The 22,709-nt window shown below is 39.5% G+C and overlaps 1 protein-coding gene across 5 annotated transcripts in view; it reads right to left on the bottom strand.

Annotated features, from left to right (window-relative positions):
- The window catches only part of LOC145967218 (uncharacterized), a 197,490-nt gene that overhangs the window by 57,197 nt on the left and 117,584 nt on the right, over positions 1-22,709 (bottom strand). For all 5 annotated transcript variants that reach the window (XM_083091883.1, XM_083091882.1, XM_083091885.1 and 2 more), the window contains one exon: positions 10,349-12,769. In XM_083091883.1, coding sequence (XP_082948009.1) covers positions 10,349-12,106 — 1,758 coding nt within the window. In that variant the 5' untranslated portion in view covers positions 12,107-12,769. The remainder of the gene's footprint in view (positions 1-10,348; positions 12,770-22,709) is intronic.

Genomic DNA, 22,709 nt, shown 5'->3' with positions numbered 1-22,709 from the left:
TTTCAGAAGCCAAATTAATCCCATTAATTAACCCCTTTTTATATACATTTCTTAATTTCAAACTATTTATTTATGATGGCATATTAAAATTTAAAAAAATTAGAAAAAATATAGTTGATCAATTTAGTTTCTCCCAAAGACTCGTACATTAACTTTAAACTAAAAACTTTATATAGATACGTCTTTAAATTTCTATCGCGAATAAATAAAAATATAATATAATGCGCTTATTAAATTCAGTGATACTTCAAAGGAACAAATGTAAAATGCTCAAAAAACTAATTATGACATATGCATAAAGGGACAATTGTGCGAGCTTTAAGCTCGCCTCGTGGCGTGCAAATATCTAAAACCGTCCCTGAGAGAGTGTGTCTGCAAGCAGAATGACACTCCGAGACTCTTCCTTCTTCGCCCTCCGTTTTTCTTTCTCTCTCTCCCTCGCTCTTCGCTCTTTCCTTTTGCCTTCTAACCCCTCTCGGGCGTTTGTGTGCGAGCCGCTACGTTCCAGTGTGCATACATAAGCCGTTTTGCCCCGAGGGTGTGGCACTCGGGGACTTTTCGACGCGTCGCTACGCTTGTTTTTTTCCGCTTGTTTACCTCTGCGCGGTTAAGAGAGTACTGGATGTCCCAATTATCAACCCATCCAGCCCTGTTCTACAAATTATGTACTCGCGCTCTTTGGGGACTCTATATGTATTTATGATTGCTTTTATCTCGACGATTTGCAGAATAACATATGTAAGCGCCGATAAAAAATATTTTGTATCTTTACTCATAATCCTAAAATTCTGACTGTTCGAGCTCTGAGTTCTTTGATTTTAGCTAATTTTGATTTTATTTATGATATTGCTTCAATTATCAATTGAAAGATAATTATTAATCATGAATGTCATTCTTTTGAATTAAATTTATAATTTCTCATCTTAATTTTGCTAAGATTTTTCTCGCCTCAACGTTTCGAAAAATATAAAATATTTTTCGTATAAATATCATTGGAAGAGGCTATCAAAGGAGTCGGCAAATTCATCCGAAAATGGAGAGTTACACAGGCAAGAGAGATGTATTCGAAATATCGAACGTGAATACTCGCGTCCGCCGCTGATATCGTCGGGCTGGCTGATGGAAGTTGCGGCTTTGCGGTGCGACGAGGGCGAAATCGCGTCGACCAGCTATAAAACCGATCGTGTACGGAGTATCGTATATCGAAAATCGAGAATCGATACATCTATGCTGCGGATAGAAGCCGGGTAATAATACCGAGGCTCCTATCGCCGCTCCCGTCTTTAACTACTCCCCCGATCGTCGTTTGATAGGGAATTGCATCGTCGCGAAACAGTGATTCAAAATTAATCTGTTAAGAATTGAGAGTCAACGAGAAAGGGAATATCTAATGATGACGAATCGATGCAAAAAGACACAATAATCAATAATATAAACGTAAAAGAATATTAATTACTATCGGATAAAAAGAGGAACGAGTATATACGAGTATTATGCCATTTTAAAAGTTTGATATTTTCTCGATAAATGCAAAAATATTCAAGAATCGAATATTGATTTATCGTACATTATATTGCTATTAATATATCCAGATATCGATACATATCCGATTCATGTATCGCTTATGCATATTAGTAAGTAAAGTACATCGATTTCAACGTCTACGATGTTGATAGGTGTAACCGCAGCTTTGACAGAAAGATGTCGATTCAAAGAGAGGTGGTTTCTCGCTTGCATTATCGCGCGAGCGACGTCGCGTGAAAAGAGCGAAAGCGACGAGCGAGAAAAAAGGCTAACGGCGTTCGCCGCGACTATGAAAGATCTTTTCAGAATGTCGTTCGTACGGATGAAAGCGCATTTCTCTCTCTCTCTCTCTCTCTCTCTTTCTTTCTTTCTTTCTCTCGCCGTCTAGTGCTTTACAATCCGCGTCGTAATTCTAAAACAGCGTCCGACAGACTTTCCTTCCGGGTGTGCGCGAAGTAAATTTTAAAACCATCTCCGCGGCGGATGGTGGCAGCGCTAGAAAAAGGAATATTATCCACTAAGTGGAGATAATGTTTGCCGCAATGAGAAAAGCCGTGTTTTAAAGTACTGTTCATGGTTCTCGAATTTCACGGGTGCGCACCGAGCTTCCCTCGAGAGAAAGAGAGAGAGAGAGAGAGAGAGAGAGAGAGAGAGAGAGAGAGAGAGAGAGAGCGCACATGCGAGTTGGCGAGCGAAAATTTCAATGTAATAATAACGAGCTCTTTACTACTTTATTATGAAAAGTATAAAAGCGAGGAATCTAAAGAAATTATTTCAAACAAGTAAGCTCTGAAAATATAATTTAAATAATGTTTTTCTCTGTACACATATTATACAAAATATAATATGAAAATGTAACAGAGGTATAACGCTTTTTTAATCGTAGCAGACATTAAACTCATTATTTGAAACGTAGCGTATAAAAATGGCATGCGTGAAAAAAATGGCCTGTTAAAAAATATCATTTTTTCATTTTGAAAAATGTTTGAAAGTCCCGTGGTGAAACAAAAAAGGGTTCAAACAGGGAAATTGTCAATCATCGTTGAATCTTTTATTACAAACGATGATTTAAAAACTGTATAAAACTCGAAATTGACATTTTTTTCAAGCCTCAACTCAATTGTACCCCGTTAACGATTTCGTTGTTTCGTCGCATTGTATTATTCGCGTTTTTCCGTCGCTGCGTACACATCATAAAACAGAAAAATCCGCCGCGCCGGGGGATCACTTTTGAAGAATCATTTTTGCGCAACGGAAAAAGGGGAGCGTAGAGCGATTTTGCAATTCATCCCCCGTTATTTATTCCCAAACAGCCGCAAACGGAGTCCCCCTCCCCCCCGATGATCGCGATTGGCCAGCCGCCAATCCCACTTTCGACAGCATCTCGCATGTCGACGTCCTCGACTGCTAAGACAGTCAACTATAACGAGGCAGGAAGCAGCGGCGACATGCGGTGGTGGCGAAAGGGGATTGTCGGCGGGGAACACGCGGAATGGCGAAAGGGATGGCCGGGGGAGGGAGGGATCGGGAGGGAGGGGGAGGAAGAGATGGTGAAGATGCGCGCGCGGGGAGGGCGAGGGAAAAGGGCGAAAACGGAGCGGCTGCACCACCACGGGCGAAATCCGACGAGCCACCCTCGTCGGCGCTCGTGTTTGTCCGTGTATTCATCCGTGTACTCCCGGGGGCGGAGACCGCAAAGTATTGATTTCACCCCCGCCCCTCCCTCCCTCCTACGTCGCCATCCTCTCCCTCCGCTCCCTGCCCCGGCCGTTTGCGCCCCGTTGCTGCTCCTGCAACATTTCCCCGCCGACACACAGTCGTAGGAGCAGCCACCAGCCCTATCTCTCTCGGTCTCCTCCTGTCTCTCTCTCTCTCTCTCTCTCTCTCTCTCTCTCTCTCTCTCTCTCGCTCTTCCTCCCTCTCTAGACCACCCCAATTTCGCTCGAACCACCGGTGGCAGCAACGCTACCGACCAGGGCCGCGTCTAGAAGCAACGGAATTCACTCTAAAACCGTACATTTCCGGATAAATAAGTAACCATGTCGAAAAGATACAAGAGATGTCAAATTCCGAAAAATTAGACACGTGATATTTCCCTTGAGAAAAATGAAAAACAAAAATAATCACTTTATTTCGCATAATTTTGAGAATGACATTTCTGTCATAAAACATTCTTCTAAAAATCCATAAAAATTGCGAAAACAAATATCTTTTAATAGATAATATTTCCGATTGTGTAAAAAGACGAAAACAGCGTTGTTAATTTCGTTAGAAATAATTTTGTACTTTTGCACTCTAGAAATAAATTTGTATTTTTTAATTATAAATCCTACATTAATTTCTTTCTTCCAAGTATAAGCATGTGTTTGTTTCGTTTTACGTTTTATGCAGAATATGCAATTATACATAAAGAGCTGAATTTTTATTTTAAAAAAAATGAAATTTATATGCTTAAAAAAATACTATCTTCTTTGTATTTTTTTCTGAATATAAAATATATACATTATAAAAAAGAAGAAAGAAAAAGAAGAACAAGTGGATTATTCATGTGATTTTAAAATATTGACTTTAAAAGAAATGATTCAAAAATATATGTTATTATTTGTTAAAGGGAGAAAGAAATATAACTTTAAATTGAAGAAATATATCATCAGATTCAAATCCGTTTTTGCTTCCCAAAGGGAAAAGAAAAATAATCGAAAAACGGATATTCAAGCAAAGTTCACGTTCTCTACTTTACACTTTATAAATAAAACTATGAAAAGCTTTTCAAATGCACATATATTTGACATATTGAATTTTTTAGGTTCTTTTCTCGTTTCTCTAAAAAATTTAAATGTTATTTTGTTACATGCTTTTATTCGAAAAAGAAAATACAGAATAAAACTGCACTTTTCTAATTCATGTCGAGAGAAATGGAAATGAATTTTGTTTGAAGTTTAGTAAATTGCTAACAGAAACATATAGAATTCTCGATGCGAATTCGCGACTCGTTTGCAGGGGCGGCGGAAAATCCAGAGCCGGCTCTGTTGCACCAACACACCGATATAGATTCTGCCGGTGCACTTCTAGGGGCTCGTCGACTGTCACAGACGAAACCTTGCCCGATCGTTCGCCCGACGAATCAACCTGATGGGCCAACCCCGAGGAAGTTACTCGAGAGAGATCGAGATAGAGAAGAGAAAGAGGAAGAGGAAGAGAAAGAGAACAAGAGAAAGAGAAAAAGAGAAAACAAACGGAACACTAGGAGGTAACTTGGAGGGAAATTTGCGCGGTGAAAAAGGAGGAAAGGCGAAAGCGCGGACACGAAGATGGCACTGTGCAGCCTGCATCGACGTCGCGACGCTTCGCGAGGGTGGGGACGACGCGGAAGAGAAGGGTTGAACACGGATGGGTGACATCGTGCGGGAAATGGGTGTGTATCGCGGAGTAAATTTCGGGACAAAAATGTGTGTTCCGGCGAAAATGTAATTCCGTTGCTACTTTCATGGACGACGACGATGACGACGTAGGACGAAGGATGCGGAGAGGGGGGGAATTGGCGTCTGTATAAGAGCTGGATACGCTTAATTGGAAAACTCTCGTTCCCCCGATATTTCTAAGTAGATATAAACACGGAACGGTGAATTATGCGCCACGAACATTTGTAATATGAGGGAAGGCGGAAGGAAACATGACGCTTCGCGACAAAAACCGATAACTCGATTGACCCAAAAGTTTACGACAATTGAAACTTGTGATTAATCGCTCGGTCCTTCACCGGTGTATTGACTCTACGCCGATGTAAAAGAAACGTCAGGTAACTAGAACGAATAGCAATGCCATTTTTTACTCGATTGGCACATCGAACGAACATGAAACTAACGCAACTTTTAATTAAGTGCGCTCTCGCAATAAGCACACAATTTAACTTTAAATAAAAATTTACATAGACTGACGACGATCTCGCATGATGAAAAACAAACTTGCCCCTCCTCCTAAATTAAATAAATCTCGATGTAAAAAGAAAATATTCATACGAGTAACATTCCTATGATAGTATTCTTATGATCTCCCTTATAAAAACTTTGGATTGGTATAATTGAAATATTATCATAATTTATTATACATATCAAGCAACATACGACTTATATTAAACGACTTGCTAAAAGAAATATGTATAAAACAAAATTCTCTTATTAGCAAATTAATTATAAATCATATGTCAAAATATTGGACAAAGTGCTGGCATCGGGAGCTAAATGTTTTCGATCGAGTTCGTAAACCGCGTTAAAACGTGCAAAACGCTTACGCTTTGAGAAACCATGTGTTTGAGAACCTCTACTCTCTATACTAGGGATATAACGGATTATTCCCCTCGGTGCATAGAGTAGTCGACTATGCCACTTTGCTCGGACCATCGTCCCTCGGCTTTCGCCCAACAACCCCCGCAACCCATTCCGACATCGATGAGCGTCAATCCCGAGTCGACGAGGGCGCGATCAAAAATATTTATCAAACAGCTTCTTGTTCGTTAATCCGCTCGTTTTATCGCGGCTCGATTAACCGCATGTCCGCGGGTTATTAAAATTTATCGATGTGAGATTAACTGAGAGGGAGTCAGTATATTAATTTCTGAATTTATACGATGTTTGTCAAATTAAGTTAGAGCGAGATACCATATTAATTTTGATTAAAGTTATGAATTAAAAAATTGTAAATTTTAAACTCGAGAATATTAATTGTTACTCGTGTTAATAAATCAAGAATTAAGAAAGTAAAGATCAATTTACAAGTTTGATAATTAAATGTCGAGAAAATTAATCGTGAAATCGCATTTTCCAAGTGGCGTTTGAAAATTTCGATGAAAATTGCGAGGTTGGAAAACAATACGTTGCGAGAACCGAGATTACATATCGCTTGTGTTCGCACGTGAATGCACGTTCGTTAAATATTACCTCCCTCGGACGATCGCGCGGTGATCATTAATAATATCGTGGCAAATCGCAGCGTGCAAAAATAATGACGCCGCTATTACAATGGAGAGAGCACTCGTATCGATGTCACTCGCCGAATCGGAACGGTGAATAAATAGATGATACACGTCAACCGGCCATGTATCGACGTGTCGGTATACTTTCCAAACAACTTGGACAAAGCGACTGCCACGAAACGTGATTGGCGATAAGAGACGCCCAGTGAAAATATATATCCGCTTTAATTGTCGTAAACAAAGAGCAAAAATATAGTTTTTGTGCCAATCTCTGTCTTTGTTCAACCTCGTACCTTGAACGCGCAAAACTCGGACCATCGAAATATCGTATCTATTATATGGTAATAAATATGTGTATCGCGATTTATGTAAAATTTACATCTCGGCTCTCATGAAATTATTTCACTCTCGAGAAATTATAGCTTGCAAGGTGCATAACCCGTGCATATGCAAATTAATACGTAACTGAAAAAAGAAGCATTAAGGGAACTTATTAGCATTTACTGAAGTATAAAACGAACACGATTGTAAAGGCGATTAGAAAAAGCGTCATTTATGCGGCTTGGTGACATAATTGTGTTTAGCGGAATCTCTCCCATCTCGTTCCTCGCGCCTCTAATGGAGAGAATACAGGTATTCCGTTATGTACAATTAAAATTTGAAAAATTACGACTTACTCGCGGCTATGCAATTTTGCCGCGATGCAGTAAATTCTTTTTCCACGACATTACGCGCGACATTGTGCGCCCTTTGAAGCACGCAAAAATGCCATTACGTTAAACCGGGACGTTTAACAGTTAACGCGCCGTACATACATTCGAGCGTACACGTCGGTTTCCCACTGCGGGCGCTTCCCAATTTTGTTGTCGAGCCGACCCGAGCCGAGCCGAGCCGAGCCGAGCCGCGGGCGCATCCGCGACATACACGCGAGTTGATTGACGCGTGAGTACGTGTCCGGCGTTACATGCCTTGCGAACAAGGTTGCGAATGAGCACGTACGAGCGCGACGATGAGCCCGATGTGTGCCAAGGCGAGAGATACACCGAGGCTCGTTGCAAAAAGTGCGAATCTCGCGACTCGCAACAATATATACTTATATACTAGTGTCCTGTGCACGAGACATGTATACAGGGTGTTTGCTAAATGATGCCCGAAACTCCAGGAAGTAATTCCTTGGGCGATTTTAAGGGAAAAAGTTTCTATAAACATGGGTCCGGAAATGCTTTCTTGCAGAGTTACGGATTAAAGAGAAATAAAAAAAAATTCTGTGATTATCTTTCGTAGTTAATTGAATATTAATGTTAACAAGTAATGAGTAAATTAAATGCTCAGTGTCTACTTTGCGCAGCTACACACACTTGCATTTTTCTGGCCATTGACTTTCAAAAATTCTAAACATATTTCGAATAGTAAAAAAATCGAAAATTTTGTCGCGAAGATCGCAAACATGATATTTATGTTTATGAAGCGTACGCTTTTGAGCTTCGATTAAGGCTCTTGCCTTCAATTAAAAAGTACGAGAAAGATAATCACAAAATTTTCTTATTTTTCTTTAACTTTGAAGGTTTTGCAGGGAAGCATTTCCAGACTCATGTTCATAGAAACTTTTTTCTTTAAAGTCCAAGGAATTACTTTCTGGAGTTTTGAACTGGATCACTCAAAAAACACTGTATATTCCTCGCAAATCGAGCCACCATTTTGCGAGCAATATATTTCAATTTTATACTTTTCTCGCTAATTTTAATAATTAAAATTACAAGTAAAATTCTAGAATTACCTAAATTTAGGGAAACCAGAAGATTTCATTCGATTGTGCTGTTTACAACTGAAACATTTATATACACTATAAACGCACAGCGGCCAACTTCGAAAACGACGTGAAAAAGAAAAAAAAAAAAGATTCCTCGTGCATTCGACAAGAAAACTCACCCCGTTCGCGTCATGTTCGACCAATCGTAAAATGCGATAAAATGTTATGGATCTTTTCGAGAGGAAATAATGCACAATTTTCGATAGAGCTGCGGATCAAGGGGGGAACGAAACGCGCGCGCGTGAGACGAGATTTATTTATGGCGCTTCGCTGTATCTCTCAAACGATATATTTTTCGCTCCGCGTTTATTTTCAGATATACATATGCACGCCCGCGTGCGAGTTCGCGACGGAAAACCAAAGCTCTCGTATTTTACAATAACGCTCCCGTCCCACCGTACGAGAAGCGGATTTATTTATTCAAGTGTCACGGGGATAGTGTCATCCCCCCCGATATAGAATAAAAGAGAAGCAAATGTGCGAAACATGTCAAGATATAATATCGATACTTCAGATTTTTCCATTTGGACGTGAATGATAATTTTATCGCGTCGTCATCTTTTAATTCTCTATCTCAAGACTCTATTGAATTTTTCAATTAATAAAATGAAAGAGTCAAATTTAATTCTTCGAAAGGGTTCAATTTGAATTATCATTGCGTCTGAGATATTTTTTTAAGGTAAAAAAGTCTTGCCTGTTTTAGAATCTTTCATACATCGTACTTTAAAAAGATTATTGACATAAAAAATAATTAAACCTTTTAAGTTTGCAATCGTATCACTTTCGAAGGAATTTGCATTATTGATTATTTATTAATGTATCTTGAGTCGCAACTTTTTTTCTTGATAATCTAAAGTGCTTTTTTCTTACTATAACCTTCCACAGCTTTTAGGCGAAATTTTTTCCATCGCACGCAGCGAAATGGAACGCAGCATTTACGCGTGCACGTGCACGTATCGTACGCAATATCGTTTCGTTTCGATCCGCTCGTGTTCTATGCATATGGACTTATGTAATTGATTCGGTGCCGACTCTCATCTCGCCGCGAATGAATTAGGTGCGTACGAGCGTCACGCGTCGCCGCCGCCGACGAAGATACCGATCGGAGGAGGGTCTGTGCTCGAACTCGTGGCTAACGAGCTGCCGGAAACTGGTATTACATATATGTATACATCTTCCGGCCGGAATGACTCGAAAGAGAGAAAGGAAGTTCTCTCGTTGTTCTTGCACTTAACATGTTTCCCGTTCTTATACGCGGTAATCTAATGCGAGAAAAAAGTCAACGAATTTAATTCAGTTCGTTTCTTAAAAAAGAAAAAAAAACAATATCTCTTCCCGTTTTTTAGAGTTTCAGTGACAGATATACTTTGTCATTGATGAAAAATGCAAATAAGCTATTAAAGTGTATTATATAAAATATTTTACAGTTGGCAAAAAAGGAGTACGTTCTCTTTTTGAAATTAAAAATATTTAGTCATTAATTCTTTTTAGTCACGAATCAATTGAGAGAATAAAGAGAATTTCTTGAAAATTAAACTTTTTATAAATAAAAATAAATAAGTAAATATCACTCGCCATTTAATTCGAAATAGATTTTGCTTTAATCAAGTTTCAAACACTTAAAAATATCAAGCGATAAAATTGAAAAAGTTGTGATTTGTCATTGATGAAAAATGCGAAACAATGAGTAATAGTGCTAAAGTGTGTTATATAGAATATTTTAAAGTTGGCAAAGAGTGAGTATACCTTCTTTTTGGAATTAAAAATATTTAGTTTTTTGGCCACGAACCAACTGAGAAAATAAAGAGTTTCTCGAAAATTAAACTCTAGATAAAAACAAACAAGTGAATATCATTCACCATTCAATTCTAAATAAATTTTGTCTGAATGAAATTTCGAGAAACTTGAAATATCGAGCGAATAAAATCGATAAATTATTCGAAATATCGCAGAAAACACACCTTCGGCGAGAGAGAACGTTGAGGCGAGCCCAATCGCCGACATCGCGACGAGATAAATCGTCAGCTTCGGGCAGCACTTACCTTTGGTTCCGTCTTCATCTTCTTCGCGGGAGGACTAGCGGCAGTGTCCATAGCCTCCTCGGCGGGCGTCGTAAGCGGCGGGCCCGGGACCGCGGCGACCTTGGTCTGTTCCGGCTTGGCCGCCGCGCCGGTCGCCGTCGCGCTCGCCGGACTCGGGGGCGGACAGGGCGCTGCCGCGCTGGTCGCGGGCGGGCCGGGGCCCTGGGACACGGAGAAACCTGTCCTCGAGCTGGGCGGTGGTCCCTGGGTCTGTTGCGGCGCCGTGGCGGCCGGCGTCGGGCCCTGAGACTGCGTCGCGCCGCCGGCCGAGTTCTGGCCTTGAGGCGTCGGTCGCGCGGTGCCGTTCATCTCCGGCTTGATCTGCTGAGGCGTGTGATTGCTCTGCGGCTTGTCGTGCTTGTCTCGCGCCTTGTCGCGCCGATGACCGCTCGAGCCGCGTTTGGAGCCGGCGGTGGACGAGGGCGCGGCGCCCCCGGCGCCGCCGGCCGACGCCGGCGAGTGACTCGGCTTGGACTTGTTGGACGAGGACGACTGGCCGCCGCCGCCGGCCGCGCCGCATTCCGAGTTCTGCGAGTTCTGGGCGACCGCGGCCGACGCGGAGGCCGAGCCGGCGATCGAGGACGAGGACGTCGAGGACGCGGCGGTGCCGTTGTTCGAGTCCTGCGACGAGGCGGTGCCGTTGATTTCGTTTGACTTGACGATCTCGTGTTTGGCCTCGCTCGTCTTGGTGCCGGGCTTGGTGCGTTTGATCTTCATCTTGAGGCCCTTGTCGACGGTGGCCGAGTGTTCAACGGCCATCTTGCCGGGATTTCCGGCGTTACCGTGGACGGCGTTTACGCCGCTCACGTTGACGCCCGACGCTTGCTTGTTACCGGGGCCGGTGACCACGGATGACGCGGTGCCGTTCGCGTTGCCGGTGCCGTTCGCGTTTCCGGCTCCGTTCGCGCCGCCGTTACCGCTACCGGGACTGTTGGAACGCGTCGACGAGTTGACGCCGCACGAGGAGGACGTTGACGACGACGATGAGGACGACGAGGAGGACGACGACAACGACGATGAAGTGGACGACGAAGATTGGCCGCTGGCGTTCGCGCCAGCCGACGGGACGGACGAGGAGTTGGAGGAGTTGAGACTCGTTGAGTTTTGTAACTGATGATGATTCGCGTTATTCGGTGCCGATGCTGCCGAGGCAGGCGTAGAAGCCATGCCTGTCCCCGAGCTCAATTTCTCGTCCCTCGTCTTCTCAATGTCCGCATCAAGATCGATTATCAGGTCACCTATGCCGATATCCCATTCGTTGTCGTCGTACTCAAAGTTATTGGTCGCATTCGTCGCGGCCGGATCCAGTTCACCGGCGTTAGCAGCCACTGTGCTTGCTTTATTAGGCTCGCGCTGCTGGCCCGACGATGACGACGACAACGACGACGACAATGACGACGACGACGACGACGAGGATGATTTGTCTCGACCCTGATGATGATGATGGTGGTGATAATGGTGATGATGATGGTGATGATGATGGTGACGATGATCGCGATGTTCCCTGCCGATCAGCGCTCTCTCCTGTCTCTTCGATTGACCACCGGCGCTGTTGTTGCCCAAGCCGTTGTTGTTGTTGCTACCGTTACTGGGGTTGCCGTTACCGCCACCGCTACTATTACTACTGCTACTACTACTAGCACCACCACCACCGACGCACGGAGATGGTCCTTTGCGGTTTACGTTAGGGAGGCGACCGCCTAGTGGCGTGGTCGCCATGCCCTTGGAAACGTTTCCCCGGCGCCCGCCAGCCTGGTCACCGACTGCCCGCCTTTTCTCACTTTGGATCCCGAGTAGCAATGGTAGCGTGCGCGATTACACGCGTTATCATTACCCCGACCACCGCCCGCGAGACGCGCCTCGTCCATCGAACACATCACTTACTCTCTCGCGGCTACTCTAGCTCGACGTAATTCGCGATATATCCGGCCGAATCTCTCTTTTCTCGCCCTTTCCTCTCTCTTATCGTGCGTACACCTTCCTATCCACCTTGAGCTCTTTTCACCGCACTTGCTTCTGTCGTTAATTCTTACTCGTGTAGCCGAGGTCGAGCAACCCGCGATACCTCTCTCCACCACTCCTAGACACTCCGACGACACACTAATTCCCGAGACACGACACTACGATCACAGCCACTATTACCCCTCCCCCTCGACGCGATCACGAACACACCACTCGACACCATTCGTGATTACTTTCGACGTTGTAGGCGAATCTCGGCGATCATCCGTGCATTCCCGACACTCCTCTCTCCACCTGTCTTCCGCTTGTCGCGAGTTAAGCCATGTCGGGGATACTCCCGGTCGGCGTCAGCCTAGCGTGCGGTTCTTCCCTTCGATCTCCCGATGGAACCGCGCTTCGGCTGAACGACGTGCTTCCGATCTGTAACACGATTAATTTAAATGATTCCCTTCACGTCGACGTTGAATGTATAACGATTGCACTTAACCAAGATTATTTTGTTCAAATAGTCTTTCCCTGGATGTTCCATCACTCGTTACCTAATTTGGGCCAATTTATTAAATTGAATTATTGCAAATATAAGATGTCAGAATCTGAAAAGCTGCGTTTTATCTATCTCGAGAAAAAGATATATCGTTCATCATTGTCTGATATTTTTTTCATTCCGTCTTGATAGAAATTTTAAGAATGGTTCTATCTCTCATATGATGTGGCAACAAATGCCACAGAGATGTAGCAACTACGCAATGTAATCAGCCTAGCGCAGTTCGTTCCATTTTCTTTGTAAAACAACATCGAGATATATCTTGTCGGCGCATCAACTTGATAGATATGCCGCTAGCACGAGACGCATTCCAGCGGCGTAATTATTATTTTAAAAAGAAGCCGACAAACCACGTTTACCTCAGTACCATATAATATCCCGTCTTACGATACAACTTGCCATTATACAATTTTGCTATATACAACTGATTACATTGTTGGTATTTTAATTATTGACTCTTATTATACATCTCTTTTCGTAGAATAAAAATTACAAATAATTACAAGTTATATATCTTGAAGTACATCGCGATTACTGAAAAAAATCTATAATATAAAAATATATTGAACATTATATGTGTGATTAAAATTTTTCTACTCGATATATTTTATTATTTTTTTATAATTTTTTATTTAGCAATTATATAATTTTTCGAAAAAGGGGCTTAAAATTATGCAACAAAGTGTGCATTAAAAATTAAAATTAGAAATAAAATTATCTACTAGGAGAGCTTATGAGTCATGATACGAGAACTCGACATCCGTTTGAGAATTCAACGATTCCAATTAATTTGGCACCGCTAATTTGGCACCGCGGCTGGCCAGCTGGAAAGACTTACGCGCGTCGCTTTGTAGTTGCATTGCTTTCATAAACAATGCTCGATAGGGGGATAAGTCTTCGGGGGCATTTGGTCGACAGCCAATAACCAGCGCCGCGTACACCGCATTCTCTTGGGAGAACCCAAGAACAAGCGTAAACCGGGTGTGTTGTTAGCTTCGATATAACGACATGTTTAGAGACCCGCTCTATCCGATCGCCGCCGCCGCCTCCTCCTCCTCCTTCCTCCTTCCTCCTCTTTACCTTCCGGCTTTCACCCCGGGCGCGTACAACGCGAGGCAATCTCCTCGCCTCTCCCCTCCCTTTCTCCCAGGGGCGCTCTCTCTGTTTCGCACCTACAAATTGGTATTCCCACTTAGAGAGGAATTCGTGTCAGGGAACGATTAATTTTACCGGCGGCATTTTGGCCACCATCCAACCGCCCCGCGTCAGTAACGACCGGTGCGAGAAAGAGAAACGAGGAAATTTAGACGAAGAGAGAGATATATGTATATAGACAGATCTTTCGATTGAAAGAGAGAGAGAAACAGAGAGAGAGAGAAAGAGAATAGCAGAATTCATTTCGTGTTCTGTAAAACCGTGTCCTTTCGGAACGTTATACGCGATACACGACTACTACATGTGGTGGTGAATGTGGTCGATGCGCAGGAAATAAAAGAAGACAACGAATGACAAAATATTGCGTGCCAGAAAAAAAATAATCTGAAATAAAAAATGAGATTTACGGCTGATAACAGTTTTGTAAATGTATACGCTGCTTAAATCCCGCCGATCGATCCATAACTTTTATATAGAAAAATAGAACGATCAAATAGTAAAATAATAATTTATGATAAAAGATAAATAATCGAGCAGCGACTTCTTAAACAAAGTAAAGCATAGTATGCTTTACCAAAGTAAAGCATAGTATTGATATAAATTATTCAAGAATGATTTGTCATATTTTTCTTGATAGAAAATGCAATACTTTAATGCGCAGATTAATTTTTATAAAATCCATTATGAATTATCAATTTATGAAATTAATCTTCATGACAAATTTTTTTTCAACTAAAAATTATAATTATGAAAAAATATAAAATTGTTTTTTCAATTAAAAATGATAATTTATGAGAAAATATAAAAAAAATTTATATATAATGATCAGTCTAACCTCTTTTAAAATAATAACACTCTATATAACAGCAAATTTTGATGTGAATTCTCGTAAAAATTTTATCGGAGAAGATAAAATTCTAAGAATCTACATTTTGTATATATTCTGTGATGAAAAAATTTATAAATTTATTATAATTTCTTATAATTATTTATTATAATTTACTGGCGCACATAAAATTTATAATTATTATTTCAAGTTACATTGTAAGTGTAAAATTTTTTATCCGACAGATTAAAACTCGTGTCAAAGATTTAATGTTAATAATTTCGTTCAATACTGAGTTCAGTAAGCAAAATGTGTATCAATATAATTTATATCTTCGCAGATTAACTCTACTCATGTCACGGCGCGAAAAGGTAATATATATCCGGGAGTTAATCGAGAGAAGAAGCGGAAGTCGCGAAATCACACGATCACGACGGAGCCGGGAACTTGCCCCGGTCTTAAGTTACACCGTAGCCGCATTAAGTTACAAGATTAATCGCGCGACTTCGAGGAGTTCCGCGACGAAAATAATATCCGGTGCCATTTATACCGGGAGTGGGATAAAGACGAGTCGTTAAGGCGAGAACGCGGCGCTTGCTCTCGCCGCTCGCCGGTCTCGTAACAATTCCACGAATGAAGATTGACGGCATTCCTGGGAGAACAATTGGTAAGCCCGAACTATTCCGTACTGTGGGCGCAGCATTCTGGCGAACCTCGATCGTAATGACGTCAATGAAGTCCACCACCGAGATCTGCCGAGGGAGAATTTACCTTGTTAACGGAGTTGAGTTAACTCGCGAATACTTGGATTTAAGACAGATTACAGCTAACGAAATGCGTTTAGGAAATGGGATCGATATTCCACGGAGATTAATATTTTGTAAAGAAAATTTTTCAATAAAAAAGAAAATTAACAAAAGGAAATAAAAAATAAATACACACTTTATATCAAAATTCGAAACAATTAAAGTACATGTTTAAAATATTGTTTTTATCGCAAGTAATGTATCGATCGGATTCTATTGGAATATTTTACGATATTACGCGATATAATTAATAAGTATACGAAAAATTCTCGATATTATTTTATTATTAAAAAATTTTCAAATCTCTTTTTTTCCTCTCTTTATTCTCTTTTTATTATCTCTGTAATTATATATATGTACAAGTAAAAAAAACTTAGTTAATATTCAAATCAGTAACAAAGCTTTTATCCAATACGCTCGTTGTAAACTTCACTAAGCAAACTCACTCGAGTACAGTTAAATTTGGATTTAATTTTTCAACAAGCAATACACACATACACTGCTTCGCACATAGATAGAACTTTAAAAGAACATTAATCTAAAGAATTAATCAAATGTGTTGGAACGAACGCGTTAATAAAGAAACAAAGGTTCTCCTCTCGGCGCAGCTAGTTTATTCTCTTTGTTTTGCAGAGAACGAGCTTCGTATTAAAACATGTAGCTCGACAGCGAGCAGAGAGAAGGAGTCATCGTTTATGCTAACGAGTGCTGCTGCTGCTACTGCTGCTGCTATACTTCCTCCAAAGTGAGGACCGCGTAATGAGTTTACTTAAACGAGCTGAAGATTAAGATCTTAACTGCGTTTTGTATTAAATTTATCGCTAATACCCCTATTAAAGTACTCACACAGATGCGCTCTATCTGCATCTAACGCGAAGAAACTCATCTCGACGATAGTACTAGAACACCCCTTAGACCAATCTAAATGATCGATTTAAATGAGAAATTATAAAAACAAACAAAAAGAAAAATAGATATTAATATGAAAGAAAAAAGATTGCTAAAAGAGCAAAATTTATTGCAACGTTGAAAATTTGTAATTTTTTAAGCGTCATTTAATTTCACGATAAGTTTCTAATTTTTAAAATTTTCAAGATTATTTTCAAGAACTATATTTCCATTTTATTTGAAAGATAGCGAAATATTCCAGTAAGTGTTCATGCGCGCAAAAAAAATATTCATGTCAAAATTAAATTAAATATTTGCGTCTCTATTAAATTCAAGATGGAGGACTCTAGAAGAGTCCATAAACAATATACATAGGTCATTAATTTTCTGAAACATTTTAATATTTTCTTCGCTCTTTTTCATTTCGCGTGTAATACAGTCGGGGACTTAATTTTACACATTATGCCTCACTAAGATGATTAATGATGCTTCCGAGCAACGGCAAATGGTACTAATGCTGGTAATAATGCTGGTTTTCAACGAAGCGTGTGGTACGCTCTGTGCTCTTCGAGTCCAAAACGCATAAATCCGGATTGCTGCACCGAGCACGTCCAATTGAATTCTAATTACGGCGTGTTAATATTTCATTACATTTGTCCGTCGTGATTGGCGAGGCGCGCTACGCGGAGAGCAACGTTGAATAATTGAACGATCATGGAAAGCGGAATGAGGAAAGCCTATTTCCTTTCTAGGCAAGTGCGCAACGCGATTGTTGCGACGGTTCTGCCGTCTCCGAGAGAGCAATGTTGTCTTCACCATCGCCGTAATGCTACTCTTCGACTAAAGTATCGTTCACACGAGAACCGCCATCAAGATATAACATTTTGTATCGCGGCGAGTCCGACTTTTAATTGGCTCAATTTTTGCACACGATTCTCAAAATTGGAAAATAAAAGTAAAATGTTTAAATGTGCTTGTGTGTTTATTTCATAAAGTCAAATAAATTTTAGTATAATAATAAAGTTAATAATTCTTGACAGAAAAGAATATTAAATATTTATAAAACTATTAAAAAACAAATTATACGACAATTCAATTACTACAATTTTAATATTATATTATTAAGTTAAATTTACGGAGACTTGTTTCAAGTAATAAATATTCAATAAAGCACATGTGAAAGATATATTCTTCCAACTTTCGATTAAAAAAATTTCTACAATGTATTGACGTTCTGCAAAACAAAATAGTAGCAAATGTTTCTTTGAATGAATTCTATGTGAACGACACTTAAGCGGCTGCTGCTTACACGCGTGCTCAATCTTCTTTATTACAGCTGCAAGGCTCGCTATTTCCACGTCGCTCATACTTGCTTCTGAGCCGTAATGGCGAGATGTATTCGCCGCCATTCGCTTCGTCTTATTTCCCTCTCTTTCCGTTTTATTCTATTTTTCACATGCTTCAACGCCATTGTTCACGGCGAATACAAACGTACGCTGACACGAAGTTGCATAGAACTGAATTTATAACCGAAGAGCCGAGAGGCAATTAAAGTCCGTTACAATTTACTCTGAAGAAAACACTGTCATACAAACTGTAAGATGTTTGAGTCTGCTTATCTTTCTCTTATCTCTTGTTTGCCGAAATTAAAAACAGATTTCTCGATGTATATTTTATGCTTATCGTTAAAAATACCAATGAGATGAGAAAAATACTGAATGCGTAGATTTTATCTTTTTTTTCGGAATGTAAAATGTTAATTACGTTCGTAATTAATATCATATATTAAAGATTCTGAAGAATTTCCATGAGATTTCGCGCGAATATTTCGTGTATAAATTCGAGCGGTACAGAAAAAACGTGAAAAGAACTGGGAGAATTATTGAGTGACTGCGAGAAACGCTTTTCACCTAACAAAACATACACTTCATAATAACGAGTGTCACACATTTCTATTGGCGTTCGGATATTTTTGTCGAAATAAAACTGTCAACATGTTAATGACAACTTTGTTGCAAGTTAATCCTCAAAACCGGCTTGCACATCTTCTTTCTCTCTCACACACGTATAGCTATTCAAGACTGAGATCAATACATATCGACAATTTTAATATTTTGAATGCCATGCGGATGTTTAATGAAGTCTAAAGCACGGAATTTATGTCAATTTTTTTTACAATTTTTTTGTCGCAACTAATTCAAATGTAATTAAAATTTTTCTTCAGATATATTAAAAAAAATTCCAAATATAACTAATAAATATAATATAACTATAACTATAATATAAATATAATATAATATAAATATAATATAATATAAATATAATATAATATAAATATAATATAATATAAATATAACTAATACTACAACTGGAATCCATATGGCATTACAGCAAGAAAAATTAATTAATTATAAAGTTCAAATTATATTCTTATTAGAATCGTAATAAGACTATGGTCGACAGATTTCGAGAATTCTTTTTAAGCTGCAAAACAAAGTTAAAAATTCCGTCGCAAACAGAAAAGCTTATTGCACATCTCGCCGACTTCATTTTTCCTTCCTCCTCTCCATTTTCCGCTTTTCCGTGGTCACGCAGAGACGCAATAGATGCGACACCGACGCATAAACCACCGCCGCCGGGGCTTTCATGCTTTCATGAAAGCGCCCCGAAACAAGGAGCCGCGCAGAGCATCCACCGACACAGAGAAAATCGCTCTCTCTCGCTCGATGTACCGCAATTTCGACCCTTCGCAACTTTGCGACGTACATACGTAGGATGCATATACCCGTTGGCCATGCGTTAATGCGGCCGTGGCTGCCACGCAACTCTGCAAAAGCTGCTTTTCCACGATACACAAGAATCTCTCTCTCTCTCCCATCGCAAATGCGCCGTTCTTGTTACGCGTTTTCGCGGCTCACTTCCAATTTATTAGTATTCTGTGAAGCAGGTATTCGTGCCGTTTCGTAAGTCATTATTTTAATGAATAATCAGAGCGTTGAATCTTTAGCGCATTTCCTGATTTTAATCCTCAGCTTTGAGGATGCGTGAAAAGTGTATTTTATTTCGATTTCAAAATAAAAAATTTATAGGATTTCTTCTTAAAAATGTCAAATTAAAATATCCCATGAACTGTTCAATTTTTGGTCATTTTACCTTTATAACATTTTACGTCGAATATTGTGAGAAATAGATTTACATAAAAAAATAGAATGCCTCTATTTGAAAAAATAAAGATAATCTTGAAATCTCTGAAGCGCCTCCACTCTTACGGAAAAAAATACTATTAACATATTATAGTCCTTTTGAGATCGTATAACTTTCGTAATAATTTTTTTGTAACAATTTTTTTCAAAATAGCGGATATATTCTAGGTGGACAAAAGAATTACTGTCTCACCCTGTATATATAAGACAAACAATAGTTTTTCTAAAAATTGATTCAATGACATAAATTTCTAATTTCTAATTTATAATCGCCATCTGACGCTTTTTCACAAAAGAATTCATCGCAAAGTGGAATCGCGTCGATGTCAAGAATAAAAGATTACTTCGTGGCATATTTCCAATTTTTTATTATTATTCTGTAAAGCTAGTATTCATTCATAAGTGATCATTACTTCGATGTATAATCGGCGTTGAATCTTTAGAGCAATTCTTAATTTTACTCCTCTGCATTAAAGATACATGAAAAGTATATTTTATGATTTTAAAATAAAACGATAGATATTATATATATAACAAATATTTTTAGGATGCAATTTTAGATTACGTCTTCAAAGTTGCGGAAGCATACAATGCTTATTTTGAAAATTGACTCAATAATATATAAACTTCGATAATTTATAACCGCCATTGTAAACAACAATCCTATTGTTCTCCGAAGAGAAGAGTTCTAAAGTCATCGAGGATTTTTTAGCGATCACGTACAGACAAATGAATGAGCGCGATGAGCAGCAGTATGATACTCTTTCACGAAAGAATTCGTCGGAAAGTGGAATCGCGTCGACGTCGACGCGAGGGTAAAAGGTTTTCATCGTCACGACGACGACGATGAGGGAAAGAGAGAGAAAGAGAAAGAGAGAAAGAAAGAGAGAGAGCAAGTGAAAGAGAGAGTTTCTGGAACACTCGAGGAACTTCAATCGCAAACTCATTAGAGGTCCTCGAGAGAGCGCGAGCCGTGGAAGAGCTCATTGCGACGAGATGAAAGGACCGAGGTCGGGGCCGGAAAGTAGTTCGTCGAACAAACAGATTAGCCGGTTCCGCATTCGCGGCTACCACAATGCAACCCGCCACTCATTCATTTACTCTCTTTCTTCACCGTGTGTACCCTCTTCGCAGGGTCTCGCTATCCGAGAGCTCGACACAGATGTTGTGCCGCCTTGAGAAGAAAAGAGGATGAAGAAAAAAGCGAGAAGGATTTGCGGTCGCCCGACAACGCACGGATAATCCTTGCTAATCAGGCATGGCTTTTGAAGTAACATACGAGAATCCCGGAATTATATATTCTTGTATTTTTTCGGCGTTTCCGCCTCGTTGCATTGTTGTAGGATGTTATATGAGATTGTTACAAAGTTTTTGACTTTTCTGTAGTTATATAGCATTGTAAACCTTGGAATGATCGCCAACAAAGTTGATTAATCGCTGCTGTTAACGATTGATCGCAAAGGAAAGCAAAAATAGCTTAATTATAAGTATAATATTTATTAGGTGATAAAATTGGTAAATAAGAGCCAAGGCGCGGTAATTGGAGTGCAAGAAAGAAGAGAGAAATCTTTTTTTCCTCTTTTTTTTCTTTATTTAATGATATATTTCAAAATATTCGCTTTCGTTCGTTGTAATTTGTATTAAATACAAATATTTTTTTTCTTCTTTCTTGCACTTCAATTCGTGCCTTGGATCTTATTTGTCAATTTTAATTTAATTTAATAATTATTATTTGATAATTATAATTATTGTTATTACTTTGAGCCAATTTCTTCATTTTTTAAATTTTAATTTTGAGTATAATATATTTAATTTCGCAACAAGCAATTATTTTATTCACTATATCATTAGATTTGATGTTAAATACAAACGGATAATATAGTGCATAGATTTTATAATTAAAAAAATTTTAATAGAGAAATTAATTTCTCATCAATATCGTAAGGAGAAAAAGGGAATGCAAAAAATATGGCTACACCTTCTTTTTCAGGTTCGCATTTCAAGACTATGTAAGCATGAGAAAGAAAGTTTATAAAGAAATTTGCTTGCTTAACAAAGCATATCTCCGGTTGGTCGGAGAACGCCCATTCGTTGGAACACGCTGCTACGAATACTGCATTTCAACATCATATGTAACAAAATTATTCTCGTCCGTGGAAAATCACTGAAACATATTTCTTAATCCTCGAAAACTGCATGGTCATAGAAAAATCCCTAAAAAAGCGAAAAATGAAAAAGGAAATGTAAAGAAACGAAGAGCGGAAAGAGAGAGATCGATCTCTCCAGGGAAAAATGGCTATTACTTATTTTGTTGGGCATTATAGGCAGAGTAAACTTATTTTCGTAGACTCGTGGGACGAACAAGTTTTCCGTTGATCCATCAATAAATCGGTCAACTGTTTGATACCTTGATATAGAAAATCGACTCGTGCCAAATACTACATCAAAGATTATTAGGAGTTTAACTTGCCAAAGTTATCTCGCAAAGCTTACATAAGGAAACTGTATCTAACTAGAAAATTGATCGGAATTACTGAAATTGTATCTTGTGTCAAAATGAGATTGTAATATAATTTTGCAACAATGCTGATTGTAAAATATCAAATGTTTGAAGATTCAATGATTAATGGATTTTTTAAATAATTTAATTGACTGATTAAACGAGTACAAATTTAATTTCTATAAAATATATTATAGGCTATTGTTGCATCAAGTTCTTCAATGAAATACGAATTTTTCCAACGCAATTTTGCATGTATTTCCTCGCACAATTGATTACGTCTCTTTTCAAATACGGACGTAGGAGAGTAATTGAGGATCACTGCGCTAAACGGACTACTCTGTGCGATATGTTAACAACGTAGGAACATCAGATCCGATTGCATCGCACAGCCGACGATAGGAATCTGATGCGGGGCCAAACGCGTCCGCTGCCAAT

The sequence above is a fragment of the Camponotus vicinus genome, unplaced genomic scaffold, assembly GCF_025532165.1.
Source record: "Camponotus vicinus isolate PSW18456_S1 unplaced genomic scaffold, iyCamVici1.0 SCAF_2, whole genome shotgun sequence".
Lineage (NCBI taxonomy): Eukaryota > Metazoa > Arthropoda > Insecta > Hymenoptera > Formicidae > Camponotus > Camponotus vicinus.
This window is presented reverse-complemented; position numbering and strand designations above follow the sequence as displayed.